The sequence below is a fragment of the Zerene cesonia genome, chromosome Z, assembly GCF_012273895.1.
Source record: "Zerene cesonia ecotype Mississippi chromosome Z, Zerene_cesonia_1.1, whole genome shotgun sequence".
In the NCBI taxonomy this organism is placed as follows: domain Eukaryota; kingdom Metazoa; phylum Arthropoda; class Insecta; order Lepidoptera; family Pieridae; genus Zerene; species Zerene cesonia.
This window is the reverse complement of record NC_052122.1, coordinates 119,210-140,043: the sequence shown is the minus strand read 5'-3', so window position 1 is coordinate 140,043 and position 20,834 is coordinate 119,210. Positions and strand designations below refer to the sequence as shown.

The 20,834-nt window shown below is 37.2% G+C and overlaps 3 protein-coding genes across 8 annotated transcripts in view; 2 read left to right on the top strand and 1 right to left on the bottom strand.

Annotated features, from left to right (window-relative positions):
- LOC119835474 (protein cycle) overlaps positions 1-5,875 on the top strand; it is a 49,571-nt gene extending 43,696 nt beyond the window's left edge. For all 6 annotated transcript variants that reach the window (XM_038360312.1, XM_038360310.1, XM_038360311.1 and 3 more), the window contains 3 exons: positions 77-219; positions 602-777; positions 3,035-5,875. In XM_038360312.1, the coding sequence (XP_038216240.1) occupies positions 77-219; positions 602-777; positions 3,035-3,280 (565 nt within the window). In that variant the 3' untranslated portion in view covers positions 3,281-5,875. The remainder of the gene's footprint in view (positions 1-76; positions 220-601; positions 778-3,034) is intronic.
- Positions 5,876-12,383: 6,508 nt separating this feature from the next.
- On the bottom strand, positions 12,384-15,475 carry LOC119835541 (OCIA domain-containing protein 1). The gene is made up of 6 exons (XM_038360440.1): positions 15,257-15,475; positions 15,057-15,183; positions 14,760-14,934; positions 14,061-14,209; positions 13,286-13,394; positions 12,384-12,595 (listed from the first exon to the last, which is right to left on the bottom strand). Exons 1-6 carry the CDS (start codon positions 15,329-15,331, stop codon positions 12,490-12,492), a joined length of 741 nt encoding a protein of 246 aa, XP_038216368.1. The 5' UTR covers positions 15,332-15,475; the 3' UTR covers positions 12,384-12,489.
- A 1,678-nt stretch (positions 15,476-17,153) lies between these two features.
- On the top strand, positions 17,154-20,616 carry LOC119835682. The gene is made up of 5 exons (XM_038360651.1): positions 17,154-17,432; positions 17,527-18,201; positions 18,398-19,021; positions 20,035-20,194; positions 20,457-20,616. Exons 1-5 carry the CDS (start codon positions 17,234-17,236, stop codon positions 20,614-20,616), a joined length of 1,818 nt encoding a protein of 605 aa, XP_038216579.1. The 5' UTR covers positions 17,154-17,233.
- Positions 20,617-20,834: the final 218 nt, after the last annotated feature.

The following is a 20,834-nucleotide window of genomic DNA, read 5'->3' as shown; positions in this document are numbered from 1 at the left end:
TCTTATACCATGGTATTAAATTTTTTAACATTTTCATATAAATCATAAGAATCAACACTTACATTATATCCCGTAGCAACCCCTGGACCAAGGATGTAGAGAGCCTGGTGGCCAACAACACAGTGGTGGCAATTACCGCCGAGCCGCCGACCGACACCGGGTTCGATACCGAGGCCTACAAGAACTCTATGCCTCATACGGCCGTGTCTTCGCGCTCAGGTAAGCTTCCAGAAGAAAATATTGTTTTGTTCATTTTTGGGACAATTGACGATACGACAATACGTTTTAAACATTTTGCAACTTGTAAAGATTTTATTTTTGGTTCAAACAATTTAAATACAATAGAAGATGTATACTCGTTGAGATCATGTATAATATTACGTACAATTTTCGACGGAAGGAGCTGGTGGGTCACCTGATGATAAACGCTACCACCACCCAAGTATATTTTCAAAGGCTTTAGGCCCTTTTCAAAGTCCCTACATCTCTGCAAATGAATTGCCGAGTTTGTAAGTTAAAAGGAATAAAAGGAAAGGATTATAACGGTTAGGGAAAAAGGATACGGGCATATACATTAACGTGTGCGTTCGCTGCTTTCCAGACGGCGACGAGGTCCTGACTGAGGCGGACGTGGAGATGCAGCGTCTGATCGACTCGCAGCTGGAGTCGCACAAGGTGGGCTCCACCATCGCCGAGGAGGCGCTGCGCCGCTCCTCCGCCGACTTCTCGCCCGACCTGCCCGCCGACCTGCTGCAGGACGCGCTCTTCGGCCACCAGGTGCGCGCCGACACGCACACGCACACACACACGCACGCACACACCACGCGCACACACACGCACGCTCACGAGTACGTAATTGTAGCACTTGTCCTTTTTACAACTATCTTGATTTAAATAACTTTCAGCTTAATTAATATGTATTTTGGTTTTAAATAAATATTGCAAATCAAAGAAAATGGTAACCAATGCATAGATTTCGTGTTGTATAAAAAAATGTGTACACATATATCATTTTCGTAAGAGAATTTCGTGCCACTTAAACGTTTTCACATATGGGTATAAATTAAAAATCAGTAATTATTTGATTCGCTTTCGATTGATGATAGATTACGTTTTTACTTTTCGATAGCAAAAAAAAATCCAACAAATAGAAATATAATATAATATAATAGTTGGAATTACTAATCTAAGCTTCAATCGCATCCCTCAGGAGATCCCTATCACAGTGTGAGTTTTAATTCAGGGAAAAGGCACCATATTGGCATTGTCTTGAAAAAATGCAGTTTTGACAAAAGAAGCTAATATAGATATAACCATGTTTAGGTAGGTAGGTTGTAGGGAATTTTTTGATAGCTAATACCAAATCTGTACTGAATATAGCTAGTTCAAGCTTAGCGTGAGGCTACAGAAATAGGAACTTACAACAGTATATTCTCTATCAAACGCACATCACAAAAACTGCATGGAGATATGTACGACTTTCAAAAGAATATGTTTTGTGTATGTTAATTCAGTTTCGTGCTTCACTTGGCAAAGTAAACAATGTTATACTTACAATAACTTATCATTTATTACAGTTACTACAACGTGTAAGGATATCCTTAAACATATTCTTTAACGTTTATTCTGTTATACATTTGCTACACATTTACACAACATCATCGTTTTTGTGTGTTTGTTGACGTGACAACGTCTTAAATTAGGTTGCGGCTCGGAGTCACTCATGAAAAAGTGTAACGCCCGGTAACGTTACGATGAGTCACCGAACTATGATCGGTCCGCCGCGCGCGCAGCACTAGAGAATTAGGCGCATTGAATCGGCGCGTGCTTGTGTCTCTGTCTTTTTAGTAAACAAAATATATATTCTGTAGTTAAAATTTGTGCAATTCTTATTTTCATTCAATTCCTTGTTCCTATTGTGCAATTTAATAATATTCATATCAATAAATATTCTACCGAGAAAAAGACGTTGTCACGTAAAATCTTCGCCCGTAAAACCGACTTTACAGGCAACCATTTTTTTTTCCTAATTTGCCACTCGTAATTCATGACTGAGAAAAGCCGTAAATAGAATAAATGCGGTAGCCTATTTGGAATCTGAAGGCTCAGGCGTAAGAAATGGGGTAAAAAGGTTGTTAGAAATACATGAGCTGCTTGAACGAACACGTGCCCTTGCTTGTCAACAGTTCCCGTGGTAGGCAGCTGCCTAACCACAGACTATACCAAGTGTAGACACTACACACTATGACGGCCTCTCGACACCCGACACCCGACACTCGTCCGCATCACGATGTCAACAATCACTCCATTATTATCTGTTTCATTCCATTTTAATAAACACACTTCGAGCAGTTCATGTATTTTTCTTTTAAACCTCGAATAAGTTGGCTTTTTGTGTTATGAATTTGGTTGACGTACATCAGGGTGAGACATTCTATGTTGAGTTCGCTTAGTTCGTTTGTATTAAATTTGTTTTTACTCTATAAGTTGGTAGCAATACATAGTTTGCTTTTAGTGTGCTCAATGTTTTTTGTTTTAACATTTAAATAGCATGGAAATTGCTTTGTAATGTTGCGGGCTTGCGTTTTAACGACAATATATTTTTTGTTTAATACAATGCTCGATTTTTTTCGAAAGGACTATCTATCTATATTTGTTTTTGCTTCGATGCAAACAACAAATTATTTTACTTTAAGCTTAACTATCAGTTAGTGCCCAATAGCCATGGATGGACAATTTCAGGTTCTATTAATTTTTTTTTATTAATTCAATATAATATAACTAGATGAGATTTGGATTCACTAAACAGAACCGTATAAATATACATATATGATATTCTTGTGGTGCATTTTCACATTGGTGCGAATAATGAATTCGGTTGTAACGAACGGGCGGCGACACGCTCGCTGTGCCCTCGCTCGAGTGTGCGACCGGGGCACGTGTGAATGCACCACAAGGGGGCGTGAGAGCGCGGGGGCGCGGAGGCGCGAGGGCGCTGGGGCGGCACTGAGCGCGGGTGTGTGCGCATGCGCAGTCGAGCCTGGTGGAGAGCGTGCTGGGCGCGGAGACGGCGCCGGTGCGCAACAACGTGGCGCTGAGCGCGGCGGGCCCGCCGGCCGGCACGCCGCCGCCCGCTTCGCCCGCCTCGCCCGCTTCGCCGCCGCTGCCCATCGACGGCAACGGCGAGGCGGCCATGGCGGTCATCATGAGCCTGCTGGAGGCGGACGCCGGCCTCGGCGGCCCCGTCAACTTCTCCGGCCTGCCCTGGCCGCTCCCCTAGATCCCGCCCGCTCACCGGCGCTCACCGTTTGGACTTGTGCTGTTCGTGAAATTTTCTCCGCTATCTTTCTGTTGCGATCAGTAATTTTTAAATATTTATGTTTAAACAGAATTAAAAATCATCGAATTTCTATGTTATACATCGGATTCAATATTGGGAAAGTTAAACATCTTTTATATACGATTATTACTTATTTGTTGTAGCGTTGGGAGGGTGCTGTATCGTTTCTAATGTCTTACTGCCGTATAGAGCTTTACCTATTCTAGTTATACTTTTAAATTATTTTTTGTGTACGATTTATCATCGTATCGTTTGAATTATCTAAATGTGTTATTCCTCGCCTCTCATCGGTAACCAATCGAATACAGCACTATTCCTGACTTACTATTCTATCAGTTTAAATATAGTTTAGTTCTATAATGTTCAATACAAATGAAGTATGCAAGATGTATAACTCTCAGAATGTAAAACATCAACGTGAACATTCATGATAATAGTACATCGCACGAGTATTTACTTTATTAGTAACTTGAATTTATATGTATATAATATATACATATAAATTCAAATTCCTTTATCAACATATTTTCATCACAATTTTCTTCTTTTTAACTAAATTTAACCTGCGGTAGACCATTTAGTTTGGAATGAATCCATTGTTTGATAATTTTCACTTAATTTTTAGTATACATAAAATTTTGTTTATTGTGATGACTTTGTTTGCGGCCTTATACCTACATGGGGCAACTTTCGCTCAAAGAGTCTGTCTCGTGAGAGCATCACGCACAGTTCGTCTTTTAGATTTGTATGTGTTTGGTTCCTTGTCGTTTCGCCGAAAGTGGGATTCAAAACTGAATCTCGCTGTCACAGTATAGTCGAGACAGCTTACATTTCGATATGCTGTTTAATAATTTAGGCTCATTTTAAAGTAGACATTGAATAGCATCCAATTGAAAACCAGTTCACTAACAGCTTACAATAATGTGTACAATATATTTTATTCTCTGAATTGAGACGATATCCGGCTTAAGGTTCACGTCTTATACGGGAACAATTGAACGGTAAATTTTAGTTTTTTTCTTAACACAGACGTATCTCTCGAGACGTTTTGAGTTGTTGCTGAGAGTTTCAAGTCACAACCCATGTATAGGAAATGTATGTCTGGTTCGAAATAAATGGACGGCCATCGACGAGTGGTACCACTTCAAGTGGTACCAACAGGTAGATACCCGTTACATTCAGTACAAAGATTTAGTTGCGAGTTTGCGGACGAGTCTATGCGGAGTTGAGCCCGCGCCGGTAAACACACCAACGTAGAGGATAGACAGAGGAGCGCAGGAGTCGCTTTACCGGCGCGGCTCGTAGTTACTACACGTTAGGATACGACTTTGAGCTGTGATTTTATTTATATTGCGTTTAGGTTGCAATGGCGTTAGGGATGTTTCTGAGGACTCTGCGAACGCATAATCTTCCATTACTCAACCTTTAATTATTTTTAGAGTAATGATCATTAGGTCAATCGAAGTAGGACTCCTCAAAATAACCTTAACCTATATTATTATAGTTTAAATTTCCTTTAACTTTGTATAAATATAGCGCATGATGTTTTGTTGGTAGCCAGCCGTATACCGAACAGCCGTAAAGTACATTCGTTATAAACATCACAATAAGATTTGCTGTTTTGAATTTTGTTGTATTTGTAAGTTGCTGTCGTCGGCTGGCTATTGAACGATGTCCTCTTCACACGCGCCCGAAACCCGACACCGTGCGTGTGTGTAGGCCCTAATGCTATGTAACTCTTCGGCCATGTTTATTTACCAGATCTTTTCTTATCATGTTTAGTGCAATTCAATGGCCATATCTTAATTTATTGATAATAATATTATTGTTAGTTAATGTTAAATTCTCAATGTTGAACAGGGGACGTCCACAATGATTATTTATAGCTTGATTATTGTTTTGATGAACTTTGCATAATTATCTTTTGTGTTTGGATTCCGTATAACTTGAAATCTTATGTATCTTATGTATATTTAAATTACGTGTATCAAAGTATGTCCGCTTGACGGCAACAAGATATCGCCCCGCGTATTATATTATTTTATTTTATTTCGTATTTAAACCTGAAACATTAGCTATGATCATAAATGTAAGACTCGAGGGCGTCCCGCAGCTGCGTGCTGTAACTTAATAGTTAATCTCTAGCTATAAAGCAGTATTTTTAAATGATTTCAAAACTGTTAAATATCACAATATGGAATATTTTGATATTAGCTAGGTGTTTATAGTTAAGGTGCAATTTGTTGTATTGAAATATTATTTCGCGACGAGATGTCTCGTCGTTTGTAAATATTTATTTAGATTTTTATTTTTGTTCTGTGCCCATTGGCCGATGTAACACTGGAGCTATTGTTTCTTTTAGGAGAATTAAAAATATTAATTAATATTTAAAATTAAAATTAATCTCTATACTACGTGATGTCGACCACAATATAGTAGTAAGAAATTGTTATTTTTCGTCAGAAGGTTATCAATGATAGTTCCAGTGCGACTGGAATGCTGTATTGTTGTTTATTCAAATTAAATATGTTTTTCGGATCAAGTGTTTTATTTGCATTTTCTCGCGAAATACATTGAAGGTGCCTTGCGATTGTATTATTGCTAACTCTCATGTAGAACTTGTGCAACGTAATAATATGAACAAATATGCTCATTGATGTATACCCAAATAATTATTGTACCTTACGATACGGGAAACTAATTATTAAAAGTATGGTTAAAACTCAAACTACTGCTGAACGAAACATTATTGCTTTCAAATGTGAATCATCAAATATAAATGAAATATAAAGTATAATAATTATTATAAATCCTAGGAAAAACTTGAAAATAATAAGTTTAAGGTCCGCAGCGCGAATTCTGTTGGAGAGGTGCGATTCGGGCTGCGTGTGCATAGCAAACTACTAATATTATAAATGCGAACCTAACTGTTTGGCTGTCTAACCACTTAACCGATTTGGGTGAAATTTGTTGCAGATTTTTTTGAGACCCGAGAAAAGACATAGGTTTTTATCTCGGAAATCCGATCGGTCATTATATAGGGAAGAACTTTTTCACGTTTGGGAGTATAAATTCAGCACAATTTGGTTTATTACAGGGCTTGGTAAAATACAAAATATTTTTAAATAAGGTCATTTGAACTATGAAATACAAAATACTGTAGTTGAACGATTTTTAATTGTAAACAAATTACTAAACACAAAATATGTAAGTTTCATTTCACGAATACTACATTTTTGATAATTTAAATGTACTGTCAGGTCCTGAGGAGCATCTGCTTGTGTTCATTGCACATACAGTGATCGGTGCATTACGTTCGCACACGCGATAGCTAAGTGAATGTTAAATGTATTTTACCGGGGCTCATAGGCTGGGCACATTCACTGCTAAGCCAAAATTTTTTCAATCCGCGATGCGGCTATGACACGCTCAGCGTGTCTCCCGCACCGGCGGCAAAATGGTGCTCTGGTGCGGAAGCACACGCTGCGCGCGTGCGTCGGGTCGGGCCAGCTGTGCGGCCGGACACAACGATGTGTTTTCTAAAATTTTTTTTTTTTTATACTACTTCTGATATCGCGATGTATTTTTATAGAAATTACAGTAGTCGTATAATAGTTCTACGAATCATTATTAAAAGACATTTTTGCCTAATTTTTGTTGATCAAAATCCTATTTTGACAATATGTCAAACTGCAAACACGTGGCACTGAAATGACATTTGGAGTTTAGGGAAATTGCGCCGGTGACAAGACAAGATGGCATTATGTTTCCCCACCAAAGATAAGGGATTGCGGCGAGGATAGCTAATCTAAGTCGTAACCCCGTCAAACAATGAACTTATGTGAATAAATTTTTATTTGTATTATTTGTTTGAGGCTTAAATGTATAAAAGTTATAGATGTTCTAATGTTTTCATTTCTATTACATCGTATCGACTATGTTTGTTTGAGTTATTTAAATAATGTTCGTATTCATTATTTCGCATTATTCATAGTCAATCTTTGTATGTCTATCTTGTCTATGGTTTGATTGATTGTCAATGAAAAAAAAGTTAAAATTGCCGCTAAAAAGTTTTTTTTTTTTAATATTCATTATGTTTATGGCAATAAGTCTGAACTATATACTAAAAAGTTAGAAATATACAACGATGGCCGCTTCAACTAGTGCAAAATTTGATGAGTAAGTAAACATTGTATTTTTATATTATTGTTAATTGTTAATAATTGATATTTTGTAATATACCTGTTATGGAATAGAAAAAATAAATTAATTTGTTTTGAAATTAGTTTCAAAAATTATTTTACTATCATCCATGAGACAAGTTTTTGAAACTGAATTTTTTATATTAACAATTGAACGATATCTCTAATGTCTAGAACATAGCATAATTTACATTATTGTTTTATACGGTTTCATGCTTACACATTTTTATCATCCATACTTACAATGGTTACCGATCTGATTTGATTCATTTTTGTTTTAATTGGCTGATTAAACTTTTCTAGAGACGAAGACATGAAACCGTGTTCTTGTTTTCCCGAGCCTAAAGGAGACAGCGACTCCGGGGACAGCGGCTGCGGCGCAGACGACGGCAGCACGGAACTGGGGGCTCTGCTGCGTGCCGCTACTATCCAGACCCTCGGAAGCCGGAAGCAGGGGCATTCTGATGGCGCGCCCAGGTCCGGAATGACGTCGCCTGCGTCAAAGCCGTGGAAAGGGAAAGGCGTGGGGAAGAAAACAAAAAAAAATAAAAAAAAATAAAAAAATATACGTTTTTGATTATATGTGACCCCAAAAAATCTAAACTATCTGAATACTAAACATTAAATAATTATAAATAATAAACTTTAAAAGTAATAAACCTTTAATATTATGTTTATATCATAAAAGTAAAATAAAGTTGTAAATGTTTACTTGATACAAAGATGTCATTGTTTGTGAAAATAACTTATAACGAAAATCATTGAAAATTGATAATTACTCTTCCCTAATATTTGTGAACTAGCTTCCGCCCGCGACTCCGTCCGCAAGGATTTCGGTATTTACAAAAAACTGATCGAAACAGCCTTAGAAATGACATCAAATTCAGTTATTAAAAAGGTCGCGCTGAAAAGCAGGGTTAATAATTACACGCATACAATATTAATTCCAATAAGAACGACCGCTCGCCACACTGGACACGTCCGCTCGCATCCAAATTCTGAAATTATCATCACACGTCGCGGAACGCTGTCGGGGAGGCAGGGCGTCGTGCGGCCCACGTGTACCGCATACGGTTCAAGCCAAATCCGACTTTCGGCGCTACAGGTTACGGCGCTGAATCCACTGCGGGTAACGCAAAGTGTGTTCGCGGTTGTACAGAATGAATGTCTATGGATGAAACTGAAAAATTAAGATTTATTTATTTCTACGTATTTTTCCAGGATAAAAAGGTATCCCATTTTATGCCCAGGATAATAAGGTATAATTATACCAAGTTTCATTGAAATCGAACCATTAGTTTTCACGTGATGCCTGAACATACAGACAAAAGTTTTTTTAATCACATATTTGGGTTTGGTATCGATCCAGTAACACCCCCTGCTATTTATTTTTCCAATATTTTCAATGTACCATTTACAATTTACAATGTAAAATTACAATTAATTTACCCTTCTACAGATTTATTATGTGTATAGATTACAATAGAATATACCTTTATCCGTATACCTTAATAATGGTTAATTACAACAGAGGGCTTTTATTTCAATATTAACGAAACTTAAATATTCGTTGTCCAATATCAACTGTCATGCAAAAGCAATGGTGGCTCAGTGGTGAGAACCTCGGACTTCAAAATCGATAAGTCTGGGTTCGAGACCGGGTGAGCGTGTAGGAAATAAATTAAGTTTTTTTTTCAATTTATCTGCGCATCTAGATAACATAACCACTGCTTAAAACGGTGAAGGAAAACAATGTGAGGAAACCGGCATGTCCACGAATCAAAAGTTCAACGACATCTGACATCTGCCAACCCGCACTTGGCCAGCGTGGTGGATTATGGCCTGAACCCTCATAGGAGGCCTATGTCCCAGCAGTGGGAACATATATGGGCTGATGATGTTGATGTCATTCAAAATACCTTTATATAAAAATTATAAAATTGAAGTCATGTCGAGTAGTGTAAGGAATAATCGTACTTTAAAATTCGATTATATGTATGGCATTATATTATTTGTAATAAAATATATTACAAATAGATTACAGTGGCGGATTTACAAATTTTCAGGGTATAGGCTGAATAGTTTTTGCCGCCCTTGCCTCAACAATTGTCATTTCATACATTATTTTTACAATGCAACAATTTCGTTGAAATTGCACGTAAAATAATTTTTAAGTATATTTTTAAGCTAAAAAAAAAAAATTCGTTCCCCAAATTTGCCGCACCCAAAATCTGCTGCCCTAGGCTCGAGCCTAGGCAGCCTGCTGGTAAATCCGCCACTGATAGATTACCATGAAAGTTTTACGCTACGCAGCATAGATGATGTTGATTGTTGTAAACGCTGTGGAATTATTTAGAAAAGTTTACCGATAAAAATGTGTATTTTGTTCAAAATAGTTTATAAATTATAATGAACAATGTGCTGAGAAGGTACTAATAACGACCTCTCCTTAATCCTTTTATAGAATTCGATTTGTTAACACTCATACATAAAGATATGCGTTCTTATGGAATACTACCTGCGCCCCGCGGTTTCACCCGCATAAGTCCGTATCCCGTTGGAATATCGGAATAAAAGGTTGCCTATATGTTATTCCAGTTGTCCAGCTATCAACGTACCAAATTTCATTGCAATCGGTTCAGTAGTATTTGCGTGATAGAGCAAAAAACACACACACATCCTTACAAACTTCCGAATTTATAATATTAGTAGGATAGATTAGCAATGAAAGTGTCATACTGTGCATCATACATGGCGTCAGTACGTAACGTAAGAATGATCTAGAACGCGCTTCAGTTATTCTCTTTCGAAGTGTTAATATAACAGCGTAGCAGTTGTACGCTAGTCGCGACAGCCCAAGCCGAGGTTCGCGGTCCCCGACAAGAGGGGACGCCTTCGAGCGCTACCAGGGTGGACTCACAGCTCACCCACGCGCCCTTGCTAAGATGCAGTAGCCCTTCGGACTAGCATCGAGAATCACCACAAAAAAAATAATAAATATATGCTAGTCAATAAAACATAGTCGGCTTTTAAATAGAGTACAATATAGGATATTCACATCCAATTCTGTGACTCCGACACTAATGAAAACAAGCGCTCTATTAACGAGTCGGTAAGGCACACCCCAATTTATTGTTCAAGCTATTTCGCATTTGCGGAAGGCCTAATAAACTATAGTCACTATGCAGTAACAAGTAACACAACATACCATCAAGTTGTTTTTTAGTGTAACATAAATTAATATTTTCCGTGGTTTTTACTAGCAAAGAATGAAATTGAATGAAAAATCTGCAATGTTAGTTATACATGTATGAAGTGTAAACATACCTGGATTACATAAAAGACAAAAATATAATTATTTTTATGTCCCTTTTTTTATCATTTATACCGTTTTTTTTTCTTCCTTATCCTCGATTTTTACGAAAATTTTTACGCAACTGGTTTGTTGTACCAGTGAATGTGTTGTAGTTAAATAAATGCAAAAGAGCGATGGTTCGCCAGCTTTTGTTACATGTTTATGTACATCGAATATTAATGAAGTATCATCTGCAAACAGAATTTCGCACATATCCTGTAAATAATAAATAGGTCATAAATATATAACAAAAAAAAATTGGACAAATGCGTGTTGTTATTGAAAAAGCTGAAGGCTGAAGATCCTCGGAAGTTACTTTTAAAATAGTTCAAGGATCAAGTAGTGGTAGATAAGGAGACTAAGTTCTCCTATATACCTACCTAATTAAAGAGTCTAAATAAAGAAATACTTATTTTTATTGTATTTCCTGTTCATTTATTTGACTTGGTATTTATTAGTTATTTACTATAAAGCATTTGCAGGATAACTTGTGGGTGTTTTCCTTATATATATTGTAGGTGTGTTCGTGTGTTGTGTAAGGCAAAACAAGCGCGCGGGACCTGGCTTCAAAAATTTGATTTGTCCTTCCCAGGTTGCCGTATTAATTAGCCAAAGAGGTTGCTCTTGTAATAAAAATTGCTCAGCCATCCAATGTTTCATTGTGCCAACCATTGCTCAACCAATGTTTTTATTTGTGTTGTTTTAGCGGCTACATAAGAACATAATCTCTGGGAATGTAAACTGTCTCTGTACGTGATATAGAGCCAAAGAGTAAAATAGGGAGCCAGATCCATACCTAAAAAGGACTTAAAATAATTCTATCTCCATAAATAACAATTGTCTGTATTCTATTCTGAAAGTATAGGGTTATGAGTTTACACAATAAAGAGGAAATTTCTTCGCAATCAAATGTTTTGGAGGTCAAAAATATCCTCCACGCATTGCGAGTTGAAAGCGCTACTCCAGCATCCGTGGCCAAGATTCTTTGTGGAACCGCATTGCATCGCGTACAGTCAATTATCTAATGTAAAGAAACTAGACTATAAGCTACTTTATTATTAAATTTTGGAACGAGAGAATGTTACCGAAGACAGTAAAATGTAGATAGATTTGTAGCATTATTTGTTTTTTTTTATTATTATTTACTTATATGGAAATAATTAAGACAATATTGTGCTGAACTGTATATATTATTTGTAGCTGAAGAATCAGACACAACAATTGTATTATACAATAATTACTATTTAGGTTGCTTGTGGTTCGTCAGCGTGGTCAGAGTAAATTCTCATGGGAAATAGATTTTCACATACAATCGCTCCGTCGTGAAACAAGGTAAGTTAATTACAAAATATAAAAATTAAAAGAAGATTCAAAAAACAGTTCTCATCCGAAAATATGAATAAAAGTCTAACTTGTATTGTCTACTAAAAAATAGAAGTTTAACAGAGGCAAAAACAAAATAAAACGCAAAAATGAAATGACTACAAACTAGTAAAATACTTTATTTCAACAGTAAAACAAGTTCAAAATGAAATATAGCGGGAAACATTGTTCTTAAGCAGCTAACATGAGAGCGATTGCGCCGGAGTGCGTCACTCCATCGCGTCGCCGTACTTGTTGGTGGCGGCGGGCGCGGCGGGGGCGGCGGGGCGGGCGGCCGGCGCGCGCGTCACCACCGGCGCCGTGCTGGGCTCCAGTCTGCAATTAGCACACCATGCGATTGTTATGTATGAAACATTTGAAATATCCCTAAAGGGAAATTGGCCATACATAGGAATGTAATTTTCACTCAAAAAAATCTTAGCATCAATGACCATACTTTAGCATTAAATGAAGAAGGTTTAGCCAATAATATTTCATTATGTTCGATTGAATTATTATTGATCCTAGGTTACGTATTTGTTTCTTTAAAAGCGTTTTTTTTTTTTTTTATGTCATAGCGGGCAGCTGAGCTGGTGGTTCGCCTGATGGTAAGCGATCACCACCGCCCATAAACATTCGCAAAGGTAGTACCTCTGTGAATGCGCTGCCCGCTTTTATGGGGTAAGGGAAAAGGAAAGGATTAACGACTGGAAAAAAGGAATGGACTTGGACGGGTGAGGAAAAGGAAACGGGCCTCCGGCTCCGCAGCGGCGTATTTTTATTACAAATTAAGATATTTTTGTTACCAAAATAAAAGCAATTAAAAATTGATGGGAAATGCCTATTATTATTAGTTAGATATCTAAACAGTTATTATTTTTTTTTTTTTTTGAAAGAACTAGTATTTCTGATTTAAAAATAAATTATAATGATTGCTGGCCCTTAACACTAAAATAAACAAGCTTGTAAACTACAAAGAGGCCTCATGTTTAAAAATATAAAAAGGTACAAATGAGCGCTCCATACTTGTAGGGTTCTTGGCGCGTGTCGTTGTACTCGCCGCGGTTGCGCCGGCGCAGCTCGTCGTACGACAGCACCGAACGCGGCGCCGCCTCAGGCTGCGACGGGTTCACACCTGACAGCCACATAAGACATTACCTTACTACACATGTTATCTCGCAAACAAAACTTATCGCCAAGACCCTTGCAACGGCGACACAATAGTCTCAATAGAAAGATGGTCACACGCTTGCCCACAAAAAAAAATACTTGGTGATATAGATATTAAGCATTTCATTCTCATTACCAAAAGACTCAACACTTGTACACACACCACCACACGGTATGCACGTTATATTTTCTTTAAAGAAATATACTTGTAAACAAAAACTAATTTTAAAAACACTATGAAGCTAACATAATATTATGTAAAGAGTTTATCACTTCCATTGATTATGTAGGCGGAATGCTAGTACATAAATGAATATTACGTGAGTGTTTTATATATTGTATTTATTAAATGAAAATTCTGTCAAAAAGTTTTCTTAAATTAATAAATAAAGAGGGGTCTCACTGTGTCTGTAAAATTAATGTTACAGTTGCTTCAGCAGCCATAGGTCAAATAATATAGGCGAAATTGTAAAGGTACCACAGAGATGCGCATCAGCTTTTTAATAAAATAAGGAATCATCAAAATCTGTTTGTTCATTAAAAAAATTGGAGGTACAAAATCTGAAAAATTAAGAATCTAATACTTTTTTGAAGATAGTTAAAAATATCAAAGAATATAAACAAAACATACTGAGATCAGAGTTGGGCACAAAGACATCTTCGGTGAAGAGTGGGCGGTCCGTATCCAGGTCTAGTGAGCTGCCGGGCCCGGCGTCCGAGTAGATGTCGCCCGGCGACGCGCCGAACATCGTGCTCGGCGCCTGCTGGCGGGACACGCCGCTAAACAAATACATAACATAATATTATATATTTTGTTACCACTTCTCGCTGAAGCGTGAACTGCTTTCAATACTTGCAAGTCTATCAATCAACAAAACCTGTCTGGTAAATCAAAGAGGTTGGTCATCTACATGGTAAATAAATTCCATCAGTGAAACATACTCCAACTGCGCTAGGTTTGGGACTGGAATATATAGTTTACTGAAACAAGTCAGTATTGATTCCCTAGTCACATGTATAATCATTATCCTTCTTATGCATACAGTCCCTCAGTTTCTGTGGGAGCGATTTTATGATATGTATTTTTTGTAAGCAGATAGTTCAGTTAAGCTACATAATTAATGAAAAATGAGCATAGTTACATATTTAAGTAACAAATGAGAAACAAAAATTACAATTACAGTACTTGTATTAGTACATATTAGAGTTTCACAATAGAATTCTCTGATTTGATGTTGTTTCAAAAAAAAATATTTGGTTTGTGCTATTTGATATATAATGACCACAAAATAAGACTGGGTTAGCTGTATTTGATTAAAAGTGTTCTTACTCAAACTTCCCCTCTTTCCTTTCCCGGAGGAGTTGTCCGATGTAACTGCCTGGAAGAGCCATGAGCTTCTCAGCGCAAGCTTGTTGATACGACATTTTGCCCAAAAAGTAGCCCATGATCACTGCCAGTGTCACTTTCGGGAATGCACCAAACCGCGGGTTCGGCTTAAAGTGACCTGTAATCCACATTAAATCAAAACAACATAAATTCCAACGTTAATTGTATTGGCAAATGCCTTATGGCCATGGGCATAAAAAAAAAACAGTTCCATTATGGAACATTTTGTAGAACACTTACCATTTTGTACGCCGAAGAAAGCGCCCAAACCAAGTAAAGTACCTAATGGCAGTGACCGTTGAATGAAACTTTCGTTGTTACACTCTTTCAGGACTCGCAACTCATCCGGCGAAAATTTGTACGGCGCCTAAAAATCTACATGATTATACCATCGCTAGCAAAATTTCATAATGTATTACATCTATTGAACATAACCTTACCGCGGGTGAAGACCCGGCTGGCGTCGGCGGCTCCTGGCCACCCCCGTCGTAGCCATATAAACGTGGCTCATTCATTAGACTAGGCTTATAATGAACAGTTTTAAAGAATGGTTAAATACCAAATTTTTCCATCAAAGCTAAATCTAAACCTGGACTTAACTCGACTTTGATTAGTATAATTTTAGTTTTGATTTTGACTACTGACTACCGAGTACTGACATTGACAATTGACATTTTGTCATACTTTATTTACTACAGATAATATGATTTTTTGTTACGTGTTTACAGCTTATTAATTGTGCCACCCAAATGTTAAAATATAATAAAATACCTAGTTTGTTGCAAATAAAAAACATATTCTTAATAATTATCATTATTACAGACCGACTATGAGAACAAAATCCAAATACATTCAAGGAATTGTAATAAAATTGAATAATAAACGTTATATTGAGAAAAGCACCAAAAATATATTAATTAAAATTCTCCATTATGTTATCAAATACATTTAAAAATTAAATTGGTCTAAACGTTCATGTCAACGCTTTTTTTTAGGATCTGGTGGAGGATTATTTTCCAAATAATATTTTCGCATAACGTTTCCGAGATGACTATTCGCAGGCAACTGTCTTAGTTTGACTTCGCAGTTCGGTATGTAGGAAAGACGACCGTAACAGTGACCCACAAGTGCAGCAACGACAACCTTAGGAACCGCGCCAAAGTGTGGATTGCGGCTCATGAACCCTAAAAGAAAACATTCACAGAAGTAAGGTATTGGAAGGAACGTCAACGAAAAAAATAGGCAATAAAAAGTACAATATCTTATATCATATTAAATAATACATGTTCGTATCTTACTTCTATGAAGTTTTCGTGGCGTCCCTACCAATAGAATATAACATAGGAATTCATAAAACATTTACCATACTTGATGGCAGCGTACGTGAGGGTGGCAAATAGCGTGCTAAACGGCAAGCAGCGTTGATAAAAGCTCTCTTTGTCGCATTCTTCCAGCGCTTTTATCTCATCTTGTGAAAACTCATAGTACCGCTGAGAAAATTTTTTACTTTTAAATATTGATACCAAAACGAGACAGCTACTTATAAAACATGTTACATATTATGTATAATTAAAATGTAAAGTTTATATTATTTTAAAAGAACAACTACAGAGTTTCTTGCCGGCTCTTCTCCGTAGAAACTGCCTTCCGAACCGGTGGTAAATGTTATAACTGTGTGTAATATGACGATCCAAAAGTGATTCTATAAGAAGTTTAGTTGAATGACTAAATGTTTGAGTTTGAGTTTGAAAACAATCTATGTAGGTTTGCGCATATTTACCAATGGATGTGTCACATTGCGAACAGGAGGACAAGTCTTCTTTTTTCGAGACTCTGCATAGCAGCTACAGTCCTCCTCCTTTTTTTCATTTTTATTGGCCCCACTCATAACGAAGATGAAGTGCTATTACATCTTAATTTTGTAATTGTTCAAGTATAAGTATTTACATTGTTAAAACATTTTATTAAAAATCTCTAATGACAGGCATAATACATAGATTGTCAAAATAGGTAATGTTAAAATAAAAAAAAAAAGTTTTTCAGGCTGTAGATAAAAATGTTTTTTTTTATGGATGTATCATTAATAATTGATGTAATTTCTTGAAAACGAGAATAACGTCAGGATGTTCAATAGAGCACAATAGTGTATGCAAGAGTATGTGTCTATTTAATTTAGAATGTATATAATTATATGAATGGGTTAATAAATAAATAGATCTGGTTAGAATTGAGATTGACATTTAAAAGCAAAAGTATTTGTCAATGTAACGTAAATGAATCTAATTAAGCCTTCAATGTCAAATTTTTAGTTACAAACTTTATAATTATGTCACACAATTTACACAGCTCGAGCGGCGTGTCGCCGTCATAGCAAGCGCATTGTCATTGCGGCCTCACTGTCGGCGGGGCTGGCGGGAATGGCGCGGGCCCTGGTGGTGGCCATAGCCTGCGCGATGGCCACATCGGCGACCAGCTACGGAGACTACGCAGGAGCGCGAATGCCTCAATATCACATGGATTATGAGAGCCGGGACACGGCACCGCGTGACGAATACCCGGAAAGATCACCAGATGGCCATGTGCCCTTAGATTATAAATATGAAGAGGATCCCGATGGTACAACACTTGCACCTCATTTAATTACTTAGGTACCCACTGTAGTTTTATGTTCAATTTTGTTTCATTTAACCGCAATAAATATTTTCAACAGGCAAACACTATAAAGCTCCAGAAACAATTGTAGATGAAAATGACGAATGGATTAAAACTAAAAATAGAAGAAATAAACCTACAGATTTAGATCACGAATATAGTCAAGAAGTAGATAAGTATTCCAGTACAGACGATAGGGACCAGAAAATAAAATCTAACCGAATACATGCCAGAAATAGGCACAACTTCAAAAGAAAAAAAGTGGACATAGATGAATCATTCCCTGAACGCGAACGCAGAAGGTACGACGATTCAAAAAATCCATCCCATGAAAATTTAGTCCGTTTGAGTAAAGACAGAATAGTTGATAACAAAAGCTTTGAAAGAAATGTCAAAAATATTGGTTATGCTAGAGGACAGAAGAGGCAAAACAGACGTAAAACTCGTGATAAAGCTTATCCGCGCATCGATGACATTGAAGAAGGCATTCTGACCGCCGAAAAGGTGTTCGAGACAGATGATAGCGGCGAAGAGGAAGTGGCGCAGATCACCGGACAGCGGCGCATGATGGACCCTGAGCGTGTACGAGTTACTCGACCAGACCCCGACTTTACAACTAACTTTGCCGGTAAAAGGCCAGATAAGAGCTATGCTGATTATGACGAATATTACGACATGAAGAGGGTCCTCAACATTAAGAACAAATTGCCATCACTCCTGCGTCGCACAAAAGGTACCTATTTGAGCTTATTCGTATCATTTATACTATTTTTTATATTTATATATAGTTTATTTTTATGATCCACCTATAATCTGAACGATTGTTTTTATATTCTTCGTGACTTAATTTGTTAATCTGTTGTCTTCGAGTTTACCTTTTGTATTTGAAGTGAGTGACAATGTTAACGTTGCGCTTCTATGTGTGTCAGCGAGGTACTCAACGACGCAGCGAACTCCACAAGTGGAAGAATGGTTCCGGCGAGCCAACATCCCAGATGAAAATAAATATGACACCAAAGTGTCTTCGACCACATCTACAGCAGTAACAACGACAAAGTCAACCACAAAGACCAAAGTTACCCCAAAGGTTACCACAAAATCCCCGCAAACGACTAAGACCACAACTTTGAAACCAAATGTAGTGTCATCAAATAGCTCAGAACTGTCTTTAGCTGAAAAGTCTAGACTATCCATTCTCAAGAAGGTGCAGAGAAAAGAGAGTCTAAAAAGTGGATCGGGTACAACGAAGCCCCCAGTTTTAATGCAAGTAACGGAACGTATGCAGACCGTAGTGATGGTGGAGCCGCCGGGGTCGCTGGTGGAGCGGCTGCGCGCGCGAGAGCTCTCCAACGACTCTCCCGGCCGCGTGGCGAAGGCCAAGCGCTTGATGCGACACAAGCTGCTGTCGAACGCCAAGAGCATCCACGACTTGACGGACAATTGGGACGACATGATCTGCGAATATATCGACGTCTCTCTGCTGAGTAAGGCTAACGGGGTGCCGTTCAACTTATCGTATAAAATGGCCCTAGCTTGTTTATTGATACGAAGTAGTACTCTATTATTATGTCAATAGTGCTGTTTTTTCATAATTTATAAATTAGCATGATTGTTTTATCATTTTGTACAATAAAATCTTATACGAACATTTCTTTATTTATACCAAATGTTAGAATTATGTATTAGAACTTATACAAAATATTTAACTATACTACAAAAATAAACAAACTCTCTGTATTAAGTATTGTCAGAGGATTTTTTATTTTTATTTTAATAATGATTAAATACCTACAATAAATAATTAGTTATGGCAGTCGATAGTACATAAATACCTCGATATAATAATTATTTCTAATACTACTTAAACTTTTTCAATGATATTTGGTGCACGAATTTCTTGTAAGGATATCTACCCACTTGTTAAATCAAGTACCTATGGCAGCTATCGTCTACGTAACAAATCATTTCATTTTTTTTCAATTCAGTCTTCTGGTGCCATGAAAGACCGACAGTTGGTGCGTGTTTTGATAGTAGGTGTAGTGCTCAGATACAGTCGCTGCTTAGCTGCTTACCTAAACAGGTCATGAATATTCAAAGTTAAACATATTGCAGATTCTTGTATATAGTATTATATTTAATTTTAACAAGTGTATCGACGTCACTCTTTTAAAATCACTCTAGTTGTGAAATAAAAAAATACAGTTTTTTAGAAAAACGTGAATGGTTAAGGAAGTGAAGAAAAAAATGAATAATAATAGAATCTAGTGTTAAGAGCGCGTGTGATTGGAAGTCTTTAATAATATTAAAGTTAAGTTAAAAATTAAAGTTATCTGGATTTATGGGATGGAAGAAAATTCACACCGGTTTACTCAGAACGATGCTTAGAAGAAACGTTTTTATTGCTTACCTAAAACTTACCGCAACGGTTACAGCTTATACGACCATACATAATGTTTGATTTTATTCGAGTAATACATTCTTTATTTTTGTTTTTTTTTTTAGTTATTATCTTGTTATTTTTTCCATTGCTCTATCAATACGCTACAGCGTCGGTTTACTTTTCCAGCGCCAGAAACAACAGCGGGCACAACCAGCGTGGCGGAGCGGCGGTTGGACGTGGTGCTGGGCCACCGGCAGCGCAAGGAGGCGCCGGCCACCGGCCCCGCCGGCCCCGCCGGCCCCCTCTCCACACCTCCCACATTCCCCCCCTTCGCCATCGAGCAGGCGTTGCAACGCTCATGGAACACTTTTGTCCAAACCAACCGGACGATAGGAATGAAAAATCTTTCTTTACTTATTCCTTTTTTAGCTTTAATACACTATTTACAATATTATACTTCATAATTTATTTTCGTTACCACATACCAATAATAATTTAATTTATTGATAACTCTGACAATGTATATATAAAGCTATTTCAAGTTTAACCTTTTTAAAGTTTTAGTTTTGTGAAATTCTTCTTTACAAGTTAAATATCGTTTTGACTAGAGAAATGAAAAGCTCAACTACTGTGAACGGAGCAGTTGTACCACTGGTGAGTGGTGGGAGTCAATTGACAACCACTAAGGACGAGGCCGTCATAGCTGATATAGAACCAAGCAAACCAGAGATAAATCAGGGTGAATGCCCGTCTGTTGGAATGAGCTGATGGTCACTTGGTATGAGAATAATCGCAATGTGAGGTTTGCTTCTAGTGCTGTAAGTTTAAGTGTAGAGCTGCGCTTCGTCTAAGAATACTTCGTCTAATATGTTACCCAATGAAAATATGTTTTAATGTTAATCTCTTTCGAGTAATTTTGAGGTAAACCGTGACAAATAAATAAAACAAAGAAATCAAACCTTTCTTGCATGCAATATTGCTTTATT